Source organism: Neodothiora populina, assembly GCF_041146345.1.
Source record: "Neodothiora populina strain CPC 39397 chromosome Unknown canker_contig_12, whole genome shotgun sequence".
Lineage (NCBI taxonomy): Eukaryota > Fungi > Ascomycota > Dothideomycetes > Dothideales > Dothioraceae > Neodothiora > Neodothiora populina.
In genome coordinates, this window is record NW_027191404.1 from 424375 (window position 1) to 439825 (window position 15451).

Sequence of the window (15451 nt, forward strand, 5' to 3'; positions counted from 1 at the left end):
TGCTGTTGGGTACAATGTCGGTGATGATGTCCATGATTTTTGGATTCTACGTCTTGATCTGGGTAATGAAATGGAGACGAAGTTGCAGTCAAGAGGTAAATCAGGTATGTAGACGAAGCAACAAACACGGCTTTTTGGTCTCGTTTGTCTTTTGCAATAGAGACCGTCTTCTAATCTACTCTACCTTTCCCTCCGTCAACCAACTGGTCATTACTCCGTGACATCATGAATAAAGAAAAGACAGACAGAAGGGGAAAAAAAAGGACTACACATCGTTATGATCATAAATCCACTGCAACAGCCTACCCAGCACCAACCCGCCATCATGACCCACAGTCTCACACTTGGTCGCAATCTCCTTGGCCTGCTCCGGCGACTTGCCTTTCGTGTATGCGTCTGTCAGCGTCACTATCGCTTCGACAGTCGACGCGTCCATTTCCAGGTGCGTCTGGAATGTGAAGACTGTGCCTGCTGCTGATAAAAAGGCCTGGTTGTTCTGTGCTAGGGGGATGAAGCCTGGGGCTGGTCGGGTCACCATGCGTTTGTGAAACTCGGGAGCCGTCTGTTTGGGTCCTGGTCAGCCTTTTTTTTTTCTTTTCCTTTCCCCTAGGGTGCTTTCTATTCTGCGGATTGGGAGGTCAGGGGGGAAAACTCACGAAACTCGATTTCCGGCTGGGGAATCCGAGGAATGCTTGACCTTCTGGAGTCAGGTCAATGGTTGATATATCGCCCTGTTCATCAGAGATTGATCAGCTCATGCTTCTTCAAACACAGCACTCCCCACAAAACATCACACAAGAGCAAAAGAAAAAAAAAGAGAGAACAAAAAACTCACGACAGGCCCCCCCTTCATCTCCTCAATCTCGCCCCCAAGCGCCTCAGCAATAATCTGGTGGCCCCAGCAAATGCCCAAAATCTTACAACCCGTAACAGCACTTCCTCTCCTGCCAAAAGACGCCCTCGTCATGCCCCCTTCCTCGACGATTTCCCTGACAAACTCCCTCATCTTGACGACCCACTCGTCGTCGCGCGACCGCGGGTCCACAGATCCTCCACTGAGCACTATCAGGTCATAGTCCAGGGGATCAGGAAACTGCGATGCGACGATGGGGTCGTAGAAGTCGATTTGAGACGTTGGCTCGAGGGCCTTGAGCGCGCGTTTCCACGAGCCTCGCACGTGTGGCTCTAGCGGCGACGAGGGCTCCGTGTTGATCAATACTGCTATTCGCATGCAGTTTGTTGGTAGAGACATTTTTGCTATTCTTTTGTTCTTTTTGCTTGCTTTTCCTTTGTCTGGGGGGGGGGGGGTATATATATTTTATCTCGCTTTCCAATGGAAGGATTCTTTAGGCGTGGACTCGAAGCTTGGTTCCTTTATTGATCTGGTATGTAATGTTCTTATGGTAGCGATGTGTATGTATCGCTTCAATTGAAGAACTGAGACCCCGTCGATCTGTTCTTAATGATGTTGACGTTCTCTCCCCCTTCTATTATCTCTCTCGTAAAGTGGGGGGACCAAGGTACAAAAAGAAGCGCAGTAGTAGCGGTTTTGGGAGAAAGGTTAGTAGTAGAGCCAAGGTGTGTCTCAACAACAGCTACTCTTTCCCCGACTAGTACCGTGAGGACGACCAGAGATCAACGTCGGAGTCGTCACAAGATCACAATTTATCTTCTTCACAGGAGCGTAAGACGAACACCACAAGACAGCAGATAGAGAGAGACTTGAAGATACGAGAAAAAGGAGAAAAGGCTAGAGGTATACTAATTTCGATTCTCAAAGATCCCACGGAGCTGCGTCCCTTCCAACCCATCTATCTCCCTTTCTCCTCCTTCTCCCCCGCTGATAAGCACAATCAATGGGCTGGCTTTTTTACTGATAAAGGTTACGTTGACCTATCTCCAGCCGCCCTTTTCTCCGAGCCCTCTCTAATTGGAAATGGTATCCACAATACCACCCGACTGGGTTCACAGGTAATGGCACTGCGTTCTCGGTGGTGTAGATAAGGTTGGTATAGTATTTATCTTGGTACGGTACTAACATGCTCCGAAAAAAGATTAATAAAGGTTTTGTTAGTCGAGTTGGGGTAGGGTAAGGGTTTCGGGTTTTCCCACTTTCTGCGTTGCTTTGGTTCGGCATCACGATGATCATGACCATGTACAGTAGGTTGTTGCTTAGGATACTGTGATACCTTACCTTGATGATGATGACCCATTATGGAGTTCCCTGAATCATGTCCTCGTGTGAACGGACCTGGATTCAGTCGATGATATGCGTTTTCTTTGTTTGGGCTGGCTGTCGTGGCTGCCTGGATGCGGTGTAGATATAACTGCCTTGCTGTACGGTAGAAAGATGATCTGCCCAGCACCTCTGCGCAACCAATTGGCGTAAGCATTCGCGTACGTTGGTATGATAGGTCGACCGGCTGGATTTGATGGCCCTTTCCCACAAGAGCTATGCGCAGAGCCTGGCGGCCTCCAATCAATCAAATACTAATACAACTCTATTATAATCACTAGCCACGAACATCCAAAGCTCTGTCGGCGAACATGTTTCTTTACCTCTGACCACTGTTCCGTTATACGAATTACTAAACTCCTAATGGCTATGATGGAAATGGCCAAGCACGTCACGCAGTCGCTAACAGATAAGGTACGCTCTATGACGAGATGGTCCCCGGACGTCGAGTCTTTGGAGAGCTGACTTGAGTATCTGGTCGAATTAGTCTCTACCCTATGCCATCGGAGTTAATGGACCGATTCTCCGCTAGTCTTCGACTTTGTCATTCACAAGTTACGTCGTCACATCACAAAGCATCGAAGTCTTGAGAACATGATAGAGGCGGGACAGAAGCGATCCGAGCGAAAGTCTTGCATGAAAAAAATTCAAAAGAATGTCGTTCTGGTCTCGGTAGGCGGATCACCCACGTCCGACTGCTTCTCGTTAGCTGTCGAGGCATTCATGATTCACGCTCGGAGACGGATGGTTCGTGTTCCCGGTCTCGGCCGCAACTGGCGCATACGGCTTTTGAATGTGGGACATTGGTCAGCCAGAGAAGAAATTTCTACTCTGGCTCATGTAATACACAAACGATCATGGGGCCATGTGAGCAGCAGATGGTTTCTGTCAAGTAATAAGCAGGTGGGTTCGAAGCATTTACAAGGTAGGCATTGAGTATATGTAAACAGTTTGTGCACGCCTGTTGTTCTCTTGAAAATCTAATCTACTGTGATACTTGTACATGGACGGAAACTCATCTAATGAAACAAAACGACTTGGCAATTTCGGGACAACACTGAATGGTCGCCTCATGAAACAAAAATAGGTATGGATCAGCTTTCTCGCATCTCGCATTCTTGGCCACGTCAGGGCAGCTACTGTACTGTACAAACGGCTTTAGGGTCAAGTTTGTTATTGACGCGAGTCAAGGTTTCATGCAGCTGTGCAGGTAGTACCTACGTAAGGTATACACAGATCCCCCGGCAATGAGCGCATAGAGGATCCAAACAACTTGGTCTACGAGAACTAGGACTCGGCCCTACAACAGGAGAACAAAATAGGTGTACATTATCTGGATATCCTGTATCCCTGCTCCACCACCGCTTCTTTCTTCTTGGATTTGATACAAGGTTCTGTAGTACTCGTCTTGTGTTTCACTACTATACCATACTGGAGTACAAGTGCACCTAGCTTCGACCTCCGCCCCCAATCGACAACGGAACCATCTCAATACGATCCGAGAGTCAATCGCACGTGTCAGATCCTGGAGCGGGAGTTTGAGAAGCTACGGGGAGGTTGTTTTGGATTTCGGTTTCTCCAGTTCCTCTTCGGCCGCAAGGCTGTCCAGGCTGTCCAGGCTATTCACACTACTGTACAAGTATTAGCCTTGTACACGGAGCTGCTGCTAAAATCACCGCAATCTTTAATCCCTCGGATTCTGTCTCACTGCGACTCCGAAGCTCCTACTGGCCTGATTGTCGTATATTACCTGGCTTCTTGGTCTGGTCAAGACCACCATTGGCATTTGCATGCTTGTTCTCTATTTTGTATACTTACACCACAATTGCGCTGGACGCGTAAGCGACTACGACCACAGCAGCAACAATGGAGAACGTCCAGATCCATTCCAGGGTGAGTGAATTACTGAGCTCTAATGAAACAGCAGTGTATTGATCATGTTTCCAGAGTTACATTGTGCGCTGGGTTCATGTCGCCGAAGGCCATTCGATCACCTGGAGTGTGCAACCACACAAAAAGAGCATCAATTTTGGCATCTTCAAGCACCCCGGCGCCAAGAGTGACCTGTCTGCCAATGATGGTCTCGATAGCGGAGAGGCCATCTCCCCTACCGGTGACGACAAGAGCAAGAGAAGAGGCTCCGTCTCGGTCGGCGGCAAGCACGGCAGTAACACCATCATCGAGAAGCTCCAACACATTGGCCTGAAATGCGTCGACTGGGTGGGCAACTGCGAGGCTGACAAGGTGTCAATGGGCACCTACGATGTCCCCGCTGGCCAAGAAGGAACCTACGGTCTCGTTTTCGACAACACCTTCTCCAAGACTGTGTCCAAAACCGCGACATTCGTGCTCATGACACACCCCACGAACGCCCCACCAAAGAGCAAGGCTCTCTTGACTCCTGCTTCACAGAACCCTCCGCCAACCGCGAACGGAGCCTCTGGTAAAAGCCCAGGGCTCCGTCCAACCACAGCGTCAACCGAGACCTTGGATCGTGACACTGCACTGCAGCCCCCGGTCGAGGCTAGTCAGCCCGCAAGGCAGAGAAGAAACACGATTGGGAACAGCCTGGAGATATTAGACATACACACAGGAATCATGTGGAAGAAGCGAAGAAAGAAGGGTCAGGGCTGGGCAAAACGTTTCTTTTCTCTCGACTTCACCTCGAGCACCCTCTCTTACTACCGCGATCGCCATTCTTCGGCCCTGAGAGGCGCAGTCCCCTTGTCACTGGCTGCTGTGGGTGCAGACGAAAACACGAGAGAATTCTCTATTGACTCGGGCGCTGAGGTCTGGCATCTGAAAGCCAGCAACACGAAGGAATTCGAGGAGTGGAAATGGGCATTGGAGAAGGCATCGAATGCTTCCATTCACACCCCTGGTCCTGGCACTCCTGCCGGGTTACAGACCTCCTATCCCTTTGCCCCGGCGAACTCAGAGCAGCTCGGCAATGTGGAGTGGGAAAAGGCGGAGAGTCTTCTCAGCAGGATTTCAGGAAGTCGTGACGCGCTTAGAAGGCTTGCCCAGGACACGGAGCCAAAGGCCACTTCTAACGGACTCAGTAATGCCGAGTCCGCTTCGCCAAGTGGCTTGTCTCTCGAATCTGCATCAAACCCCTTCTTTGCCGACGCAGACGAGGCTGTTCCGGAGAGGCGATCGTTCTGGCAGCGCAAAGCCAGCAACGCCAGCACCTCACCTGCCAATTTTAAGAGAAAGGCATCAGCCCAGCAGCTTTCCGTGCCGGGCACTCCCCCTGTTCCCCAATCATCACCATCACCGGGCTCGCTCAATGTGTCCAAAGTTCGTCCAAGCACTGCGAACAGCGTAGCTTCGCAAGCTCCTCCTCTCGGTGATGTCCACGACCGATGCGTTGCACTTTTGAAAGATCTCGATGCCGTCGTCACAGACTTTTCCGCCCTACTCACCGAGACAAAGGCACGAAGACTGCCCAACAAGCCATCCATGATCTCACGCATGTCGATAGACTCGACAGCATCATCCGAAGAATTTTTCGATGCAGAAGACAGGCGACCGGCAGGACCAGTCGAAACCCCCTCTCAACTACTTACTATCAGACGCTCGAGTGACCAGAGGAGTGGAGAAGCTGAACCACAGGACACTTCCTCAGTCGCTGACGACAGTGAGTCGAGTAGTGACGCTGGTGATAGCAACACGTCTTCGTCGCTTGCGGGTGCTGCAGTTGACCCTGCCACCGCTTCTTCTCTCTTCCCTGTGAAACCTAGAACCTTGGCTGCGACCATGGCGCACCCAACCAAGTGGCGAATCAGTATACCACCGCCCAAACAACCTCCCCCGAGCTTGGTCAGCTTTCTCAGGAAGAACGCTGGTAAGGACCTCAGCACTGTCAGCATGCCTGTCAGCGCGAACGAGCCGCTTTCGGCCCTTCAGAGACTTGCCGAACCTTTCGAGGCTGCCGAGCTATTGCATACTGCCGCATCACTTGACAAACCCGATCAAGCGGCTGATAGATTGCTGTATGTTGCCGCTTTTGCCGTGACGAATTTCGCCAGCAACAGGGTAAAGGAAAGGGCGCAAAGGAAACCTTTCAATCCCATGCTGGGCGAGACTTACGAGCTCGTGCGAAGTGACCTGGGCTTCCGTTTCGTTTCCGAAAAGGTCGTCCACCGTCCTGTTCGGATGGCCTGGCAGGCCGATGCCCTGAGTGGAAAGTGGAGTCTCTCACAATCTGCACAACCCACCCAGAAGTTTTGGGGAAAATCCGCGGAGCTAAACACCGAAGGACGCATGCGACTCGCCCTGCATGATGCTTCCGAATCAGGCGAACACTACAGCTGGGCTTTGGCCACTGCCTATTTGCGCAACGTCATAGCTGGTGAGAAGTATATTGAGCCTACCGCCAGCATGACGATCCTCAACGAGACCACCGGCATGAAGGCTGTAGCTACCTTCAAGGCAGCGGGTATGTTTTCCGGCCGTAGCGAAGACGTTTCGGTCGCGCTCTACGAAGCAGGATCGACCACTCCAATGTCGTTAGGCTTGAACGGCAAGTGGACTTCGTCGTTGACTCGGACCGACTCTGAGGCTATTGTCTGGGATGCAGCACCCCTGGTGGAGAATGCAAACAAAAACTGGGGCTTTACTACATTTGCTGCAGCTTTGAATCAGATCTCGTCCAGTGACCAGAAGCTCTTGCCACCGACTGATAGCAGACTCAGGCCTGATCAGCGAGCGCTGGAAGAAGGCCAGCTCGACGAAGCTGAAGCCTTGAAGGCAAGGTTGGAAGAGAGACAGCGTGCGAGGCGCAAGGTATTCGAGAGCCACGGCTCCGAATGGAAACCCAGGTTCTTTGAGAAACTTGATACCGCCGAGCAAGGTGCCAGCGACGAGGAGGTGTGGATCCTCAGAGTCGGAAGGGAGGGCTACTGGGAGTGTCGCGAGAGGAACAGCTGGGAGGGTGTCAGCAGAGTGTTTGAAGTGTAAGATGTGATGGTGTGCGCTTGACTATACGAGCTCGTTACTTCGAAGCAGGTCGCCGCTCGTTCCGATGATAGCAAAGAAACCAATACGATACCTACGATTGACCTACATGTGGATACTGCCTTGTCTTCGTATTCCGAATTTGCGAATTAAGATGGCAACCGCTTCTCCCGGACTACAACGATATTATATCTACTGCACCTTGAAAATCAACTCTTCCTTGGTGTTTCGCATGTGCTTGCATCAAAGCAGCCTCAGCAGCAGCCGCCTGTTCGGTTGATAGCAGAAAATCAATATTGATCCTTTACGTATTGCTCATGTTTGTGCTGCCTTGCAGCACTGCAAGCATGCAGCCCTACAGTGCCCATAAAATCCATGCATCCACGTCTCAACGTGCGCATCTGATAGCTAATCTCATCTATCAGCGTCGTCCAAGTCGTCATCCAACACTCTCGTCTTCTATCTGCTACGATGATGTACGAACACATACATGAAGCAACACACTCACACACACATCCATCCTCTCTCTCAACGGCAGATACGAAGCCATCAGTCGACGAACGTGTGCAAAATGCCACATTCATTCAGGCCTGCCTTGGTTCTTGCTCTCCACATGCCTACTTAGCTATCTTAATCTCCATATAATGGAATGAAATGGGGATAAGCATGCCGCAAGCGGCTAATATCCGCCCCGTCCGCTGTCGCGGAGAAATCTCACTGCCCTCAAGGGCTTGTCTCGATTTCAAACAATTCGCTCGAGCCAGTGATGAGTAAGGAAACAAACCCCAAAGGCCTGGTCGGTTTGCCGCACGCGCGAACCCCACGACCAAGAACGCCTCTAGGCTTGCCAGTGCCGAGATGGGAGATTGGGGGGGCCGCCAGTAGGTAAAGATGGCTACCTTACAGCATCAGCAGCTACGGCAGCATATGAGACACACCCATGGTAAGCATGACTTGCGCCTCGGACACGTTTTCTGATATTTCTTCATATATACATTGCATGGTGACATCCACGGAATAAATACTCCCCGCATTTGTGGCTTGCACTAGGGGTGGGTCAGCTTGATTGGACGGAAGAAGTTTCTCCAGATATCGCAGGGCAATAGCGTTTAATTTTAGGGTCTTGTGTGAGATTTTGCGGAGAGAGAGAGAGAGACAGAGCAAATGCTGGGGTTGATTGGCGTGGGCTTCCCCACAGTTTCTTGTGTGGGAGGGTGAAGACTAAGGGAGCTAGCTCTGTACGTTGTTCCTCCACTTGACTACATATATAACATGCTCGTCTTTGCATCTTGATTCTTCTCATCCGTAGGCAGATTAGAGTGGTCCTTGCTTTTCCTCTCTACTTCTCTGTATCTCGTCAAGTTCAAGAGGTCTATACTCGAGAAGCAAGCTGCTTTTTGGTTGAGTTGTGGTATTTCCTGCCAAGCCTTTTCTCACTTCTCACCTCTCTTCCACACATATCACCACCCACCATGGTGAACGCATTCTTCAAGAACAGAAGAGTCTATCTCCTAACAACCGTGTCGTAAGTTCTCATGTTCTACAGAAGGGCTGGCTGCATTCAGAGTGTGGCCTGAGGCTGATCTCAAGGTCACCCTCGCCACACGGCATGAGAAACCACCCCATTTGTATCTGTCTCAAGTATCATCCAGTCATTGCTAACAACCTCGAAACAGCTATGCGGGATCAACTCTATTCGGTTTCGATACCGGAGTGATGGGCAGTGTGCTCGCATTGCCCAGCTTCAAGAAAGATTTTGGTCTTCCTACCGACAAGTCTGGCTTCTCCTCGAGCAAGAATGCCGAGATCTCCTCGAACGTCGTTTCTCTGCTCACTGCTGGCTGCTTCTTTGGTGCCATTGCTGCAGCTTTCATCAACGAACGCTTCGGCCGAAAGTACTCGCTCATTCTCTTCTGCTCTATCTTCATGGTAGGCGCGGCGATCCAAACGGGCGCTCACCATGCGCTTGGTGCCATCTATGCTGGTAGAGTCATTGCTGGTCTCGGCGTTGGTGGCATGTCTGCCATCACGCCTGTGTTTGTGAGCGAGAACTGTCCTGCGAACGTTAGAGGAAGAATCACTGGTCTGTTCCAGGAGGTACGTCCACTCCCTAGCATATCAACTTGATTCCATTCACTGACGACATGCACAGTTCCTCGTCATCGGTGTCTTCCTTGCCTACTGGATCTCTTACGCTGTTAAGAAACATGTGGAGCCGTCGACTAAGCAATGGAGAATCCCTGTCGCCTTCCAACTCGTTCCCGGTGGAATCATGCTCGTGGGCCTGTTCTTCCTCAAGGAAAGTCCTCGCTGGCTCGCCAAGCGCGCTCGTCACGACGAAGCTTTGGAATCGCTTGCTTACATCCGATGCACTGATGTCGCTGATCCCATCGTCCTCGAAGAAATGGCCGAGATCCGCGCCTCCATCGAGGAGGAGTTCGCCGCCACCGAGGGCCTCACCTGGAAAGAGTGCATCAAGCCTGGCATCCGAGGACGCTTCGCACAGGCAGTCGGTATCATGGTCTGCCAGCAGTTCAGTGGCACCAACAGCATTGGATACTGTAAGCCATTACACTACTCCAGTCCGTTCATCACGTGAATTCTGCTAATCACTGTCATCGATCAGATGCGCCCCAAATCTTCGAGTCCATCGGTATCTCGAGCGCAGACTCATCTCTTTTCGCCACCGGTATCTACGGTACCGTCAAGGTCATCGCCACCGGTATCTTCCTCGTCGTCGGTATCGAAAAGCTCGGTCGCAAAATCCCACTTCTGGCCGGTGCTGGATGGATGGCTGCCATGATGTTCATCATCGGTGCACTCCTGACCTCCTATCCTCCCGACCCAGACTCGACCACCGTCTCTTCTGCCTCCATCGCCATGGCCGTCATGATCTACCTCTACGTCATCGGCTACTCTGCATCCTGGGGTCCAGTGCCATGGGTATACGTATCAGAGATCTTCCCGACTCGCCTGCGCGCCTATGGAGTCGGCACCGCCTCGGCAACGCAATGGCTCTTCAACTTCGTCGTGACGAAATTCACCCCCGCGGCCATCAGCAACATCGGATGGAAGACGTTTATCATGTTCGGCATCTTCTGCGCCGCCAACGGCTTCTTCGTCTTCTTCTTCATGAAGGAGACCAAGGGCCTCAAGCTCGAGGATATAGACATCTTGTTCGGAGCAGTAGATGCGGAACAGAGACGGCGAGACGTCGAGGCTACGCTTGCCGAGGAAAAGGGCGTCGCTCACAAGATGGCTGTTGAACGTGTAGAGCATGCTGAGCATATCACTGAAGTGCCCAAGTAAGAGGGATTGTGCTGGTTCACATTAGTGCCCAGAGGCACTGTCTTTTACGATTGATTCCAGAAACTTATGTATTGCGTTTCGATGACGAGAACGTTTTTAGCTATTATTGTTCATGATATGAAACGTTACGACTTGTTACACTTTGTTTTGCAATCCGAAATGTACAGGTCATCAAGTGAAATGTTGAAGCGTTGGCTCCATACATGCCCTAGTTTGCAGCTGTTCACCTGTAGCCATCGAAGCTTGACATGAAAGGACAGGGTCGCCCATTTATCAGCATGAAATATTGGCAGCACTGCCTATTTGAAACGAAAGACAAGTCCTGTTCTGGCCAAAGCTCATACTCTCTGTGATGTAAACATATCTGTAGGTTACTACCAGTCCACCTCTCACCTACATTCCCAACTCTTTCTGCCTATATAACCCCAGCCCATTTACAACTTCTCCACATCAACGTCCCCTCCCAACCCACCACAGCACACCCTCACCCACCGAGAAACTGCGCGATAAGCGCGGCCGTCCCGTTATTAACCCTGAATCCAGGATGCAACCAATTGAGCCAGAAATACCTATCGACACTAACCCCACACTCCTCGATGAACGTATACATCTCAATATCCGCATCATCGACATACGCCTGACAATAAGCTGTGTTGTTAGCTAGATCGCACGTCTGCGGCAAGCTACAGGGGTCGGCCAGGATCTGCGCAAACGCGGCATTGGTGTCGAAGAGGAACATTGTGGCGTCGGGATAGCTCGACGATAGATCCGTGGCCAGCGCGGACAGCCGCGAGTTGTAGTCTGCTATCATGCTTGCTTCAAGGGATTGGTTCGTGGCGCCTACAGTTCCGGGGGAGCGATCGATCGGCGGCACGTTCATGAGGAGGAAGTTGCGCGCGCCGGTGGAGTAGAGGTCGTCGATGAGGCTGGCGTAGACGCTGAAGATTTCGGATTCCAGAGTCGATCTGCTGCTGGTGTCGTTGTTGAATGTGTAGTAGGTCCTGTCGATGTCGTTTATGCCTATGAAGACGCCGAAAAGGGTGTTGGAGGATTGCCAGGGGAGGAAGGATGGCGAGGAGGAGTAGACTGGTAGGTATTCTTCTTGGACTTGTTGAATGAAGGATAGTACTGTGGGCAGGTAAGGTGTCACGAGTGCGGTATCCACTGTTGCTCCCCCGTAGGCCAAGTTCACAGTCTCGATGAACGATTCGTTGTATGTTGTTGTAAGGAAGTCTACCCAGTTTGGGCCATTTGAGGCGGTCGCACCTGGGTAGTCTGGATTGCCCAGAGGGTTACTGGGATTTGGCTGAGCAAGTGAGATGTTGAAGCCGGTTTGAGTGTAGCTGTCGCCACTGAAGTATTGATCAAGTCAGCATCAGCATGCTTACCTCGCTTATCGTGTCCTTTGGAGTCTTACAAGATGAACATGTACTCGATGCCTGCCCAACCTGGATAGACTTTCTCGTCCCGCTCCCATGGTCTCGGCTGCCATGGTATGGCTAAGGCGGCCGAGGTCATGGCTACGACCGTCAAGACGATAGCATATGGCCATTGCATCTTGGGAAAGCAAAGGAGATGACGCACAGAGGCAGTATATCAACTCGCGACAAAGTTGAGACTGGTCCGAACAGATACAGGTGTTACTCTGGAGGGGAGGTTTGAAAACAAGTGTCGATCGAAGAAACACAACGGATCTCTACTTACCTAAAAGAGAACATACCTCTGAAACGTAACTCAAGTATGGCTAAAATGACGGGACGATCTATCGACATTTCGGACTGTCAATACAAACCGCATGGCTACATGCACGTCTGAAAGATGCATAGGCATATTCTCCGTCACCATAGCAGAGCTCGACAAGAGATGTATTCGACGTTCAGCACGATTCTTCCTCGGCAGCGTAATATATAGTGACCCCGCTGTTACTTGCACGGTGAAGTTACATTTGATGAGGAGAAAGCATGCATGACGCCGTGCCATGTGGTACTGCACCATGTCGTAGGCAGGTTCGTAGCTCATCTGGGAACCCATTCAAAGTCTATCCAGCAGGACGACCCCTCCTTGTGCCGAATGCATGTATGCATGGCCTATAGCGCAGATGCTGCGTGGCAGCTAGACATGATCCTCGAATTGACAAGGCTCGATAGCTCGAGATCCATAGCACATGGCGGTCGCCTTGGCCCGTCAAGAATCAATACTTATTATCTTCTTGCATTGTTGTTGGAAACACTGATAACTTCTTATGTCTGACTGGCCGGTCAGGGGAGGTTGTACCGTTAGCTTACCTGAGCTGAGAACCCTGGCTGGTCGGCTGGAGCTTGAGTCATGTAATTGCAGTCAGCCTGCCGTCACTTGTCGACAGCACTATACCTTACCTCCATCGGGTATTGGTACCTCTACTATGTGTGCTTTTGTGATGACCCTCAGCAATGGCTCACCACCGCTGAGACATAACATCTGCAGATAGCAGAGACCTTTCAGGTACATCGAAGCATCAAATTCCTTTCGAAGCCTTCCGAGGCCTCCTTACTGATTGTTATTCGGAAGTGTTCGGAAAAGGCAATGTCATCATAAAGTATATTAGACGACTCCGGATATATGCATTCGAGGTAGGAAAGTCAGCCAAAAGGACCGCATGTTCGCCTTTAGCTCAGATCAATATCTTATAGCCACTCAATCTTCCTCTTTCATACTACGAACTCTTGGTCATTGACGCCGCAAGTATGTCTGGCCGTTTATTCTTTCTCGACATTGGACAACACCATGGCCCTCCCCCCAGAGGGCGCATCCTCTCGGCAAACGATGACGGCACAGATCTGAAAGTCCTCGTAGACAATATCAAGACTGCTCCGGATGGACTTGCAATTGATTCGGACCGTAAGCACATCTGGTGGACAAACATGGGAAACGAGGTGACTATAACGTAAAAGCTCAAATTCAGATGCTCAAATGTACTGACAGAACTCGACAAGATCGCCAAAGATGGCAGTAGCTATGCTCACGATGGCTTCATTCAACGCTGCGACATTGACGGTAACAATGTGCAGAGCATCATTCCTAATGGTGTGACGCATACGCCAAAGCAGTGCATCATTGCTCCCAAGAGCAAGAAGCTCTATTGGTGCGATCGCGAGGGTATGCGCGTTATGCGAGCGAACCTGGATGGAAGCAATGTCGAGGTCTTGATCGTTTCGGGTGAAACGGAGGCAGACATGAGAGATCCCCGGAACTGGTGTGTTGGTGTTGCTGTAGACGAAACCAACAAGCATTTGTTCTGGTCTCAGAAAGGTAGAGGGGGCTACTGTGATATTGCTTATCTTGATACTTACGTTGGCAGGACCATCCAAAGGTAATAAGGGTCGCATCTTCCGCGCTGGGCTTGACGTACCTGAAGGTCAAGACCCTTCTTCAAGGAAAGATGTAGAGACTCTCTTCGACAACCTGCCAGAGCCGATAGATCTCGAGTTCGTCGAAGAGCAGGGGTTGCTCTATTGGACAGATAGGGGTAAGGTAGTTCTCTGGTCAATGCGTCCCTTTGCTAACGAGGACATAGGTTCCGAAGACCAGGGAGGAAACTCTGTCAACCGCGCTTCGATCGGACCAAAGGCCAGCTCGGCCTCGTTGACAAGAACCATCCTCGTGGAGCAGCTACATGAAGGCATCGGCATTACTCTTGATCTGAAGAGGAAACGCATGTTCTTCGGCGACCTTGAAGGATCTCTCTATGTGTCTGACCTGGATGGAAAGAACGAGAGAATTCTTCTGCAAGGCATGGGCAGTACTACTGGTATTGCTTATGTTGAAGAAATCTAATGAGGTACACGTCTCTACCTGGATCGTGACTTCACAGCTGTCATCTTGTATGGATACGGCAAACCACGAAGGCGTAGCTCAAATAATGTATGACAAATTTAGCAACACTATTATTTGAGAAAAGTTCAAGTCGGTGATGCATGGTCAAATCACACCTGACTTACGAAGACAACAGATTCTGAGTAAAAGTAACGTGTTCTCCAACTACGTCCTCCAGCACGAAAAGAGTGGTCCCATTATTGACCCTTTACTTTCGCTCCGCGCTTGCATCTGCTTCCTCTTCACACTCTTTGAGCTTGACACTCTTGGTTGAAGCCACGCAGCCATATTCACCTGCCTGCCTGCCTACTTCGCTGCACCTCTTTTGAGCTGGGCACTATTTATCATGATATCACAGCAATTTGAGTTTGCCTACCAATCTCTACCTCGCCTATCTTCTCTGGTACCAGTGTAACTAGCTTCACTTTGAGATGTCGTAGCAAGATAGAGGAGTTCTGCATCTTGAGGGCAACATGTCGTCCGGAAACAACACCCAAGAAGCTTTCAAGACTGAGGATATTGCAGAATCCAACGCTCCTCCTTCACCAACGTCTTCTTTCATACAAGATCTGATAGCTAAGACAGACATGATCGCAGAGGTCTCAGGACTAATCACAATGTACTTGCAGACTGGCGATAGAGCCTGTCTTAAGGGGGCACGTAAAGTCCAGCAAATCGCCGGCCCTGATTTGGGACTCCAGTCTCCGCTGAAAAGTCCTTACTTGGTTAAACTTGCCCGGGGAGACCTGCTGGAAAGGACACACTGCGAACAAGCTGTTTTGGAGCTCAATGTAATGTATGACTGCGCTCTGAGGCATCCTGTCAGCTGACATCTTCTGTTTGCAGGACTTAGCCCCAGACCTGGATAAATTCAACATTACAGTGGGAGAGATTCAGGAAATCTCCCAAGGCCTTTTCAAGGCCAACACTAGCTTGGAGTATCGCTACCTCAAGGTCTTTATCATGACTTTTATAACCGTTCACCTCCGACCTGGTCCCTGCCAGATCATCCCACCTGATGTCGTTGAGGTCATCAGCCACTACACCGAGCCCGAAGACTTTGATCTCGCTAAAGCAGCTGCTGAATTGCATGCG

The 15451-nt window shown here is 50.6% G+C and overlaps 5 protein-coding genes across 6 annotated transcripts; 3 read left to right on the top strand and 2 right to left on the bottom strand.

Moving 5' to 3' along the window:
• Positions 1-265: 265 nt before the first annotated feature.
• On the bottom strand, positions 266-1252 carry AAFC00_000858 (uncharacterized protein; the record flags this gene model as incomplete). Its single annotated transcript, XM_069347584.1, has 3 exons — positions 266-562; positions 657-731; positions 836-1252. 3 exons carry the CDS (start codon positions 1250-1252, stop codon positions 266-268), a joined length of 789 nt encoding a protein of 262 aa, XP_069203429.1.
• A 2850-nt stretch (positions 1253-4102) lies between these two features.
• Positions 4103-7198, top strand: AAFC00_000859 (uncharacterized protein; the record flags this gene model as incomplete). The annotated part of the gene is made up of 2 exons (XM_069347585.1): positions 4103-4129; positions 4184-7198. The coding sequence occupies 2 exons, from the start codon at positions 4103-4105 to the stop codon at positions 7196-7198; spliced, it is 3042 nt and encodes a 1013-aa protein (XP_069203430.1).
• A 1469-nt stretch (positions 7199-8667) lies between these two features.
• AAFC00_000860 (uncharacterized protein) lies at positions 8668-10504 on the top strand (the record flags this gene model as incomplete). Its single annotated transcript, XM_069347586.1, has 4 exons — positions 8668-8720; positions 8872-9292; positions 9348-9756; positions 9822-10504. 4 exons carry the CDS (start codon positions 8668-8670, stop codon positions 10502-10504), a joined length of 1566 nt encoding a protein of 521 aa, XP_069203431.1.
• Positions 10505-10988: 484 nt separating this feature from the next.
• On the bottom strand, positions 10989-12061 carry AAFC00_000861 (uncharacterized protein; the record flags this gene model as incomplete). Of its 2 annotated transcripts, none has more annotated exons than XM_069347587.1 (2): positions 10989-11856; positions 11922-12061. In XM_069347587.1, 2 exons carry the CDS (start codon positions 12059-12061, stop codon positions 10989-10991), a joined length of 1008 nt encoding a protein of 335 aa, XP_069203433.1. The 2 variants fall into 2 exon arrangements, with proteins under 2 accessions (XP_069203433.1, XP_069203432.1); XM_069347868.1 differs by having other exon boundaries at positions 11922-12022.
• Positions 12062-13227: 1166 nt separating this feature from the next.
• Positions 13228-14317, top strand: AAFC00_000862 (uncharacterized protein; the record flags this gene model as incomplete). The annotated part of the gene is made up of 4 exons (XM_069347589.1): positions 13228-13416; positions 13477-13792; positions 13842-14009; positions 14058-14317. 4 exons carry the CDS (start codon positions 13228-13230, stop codon positions 14315-14317), a joined length of 933 nt encoding a protein of 310 aa, XP_069203434.1.
• Between the last annotated feature and the right edge of the window lie 1134 nt (positions 14318-15451).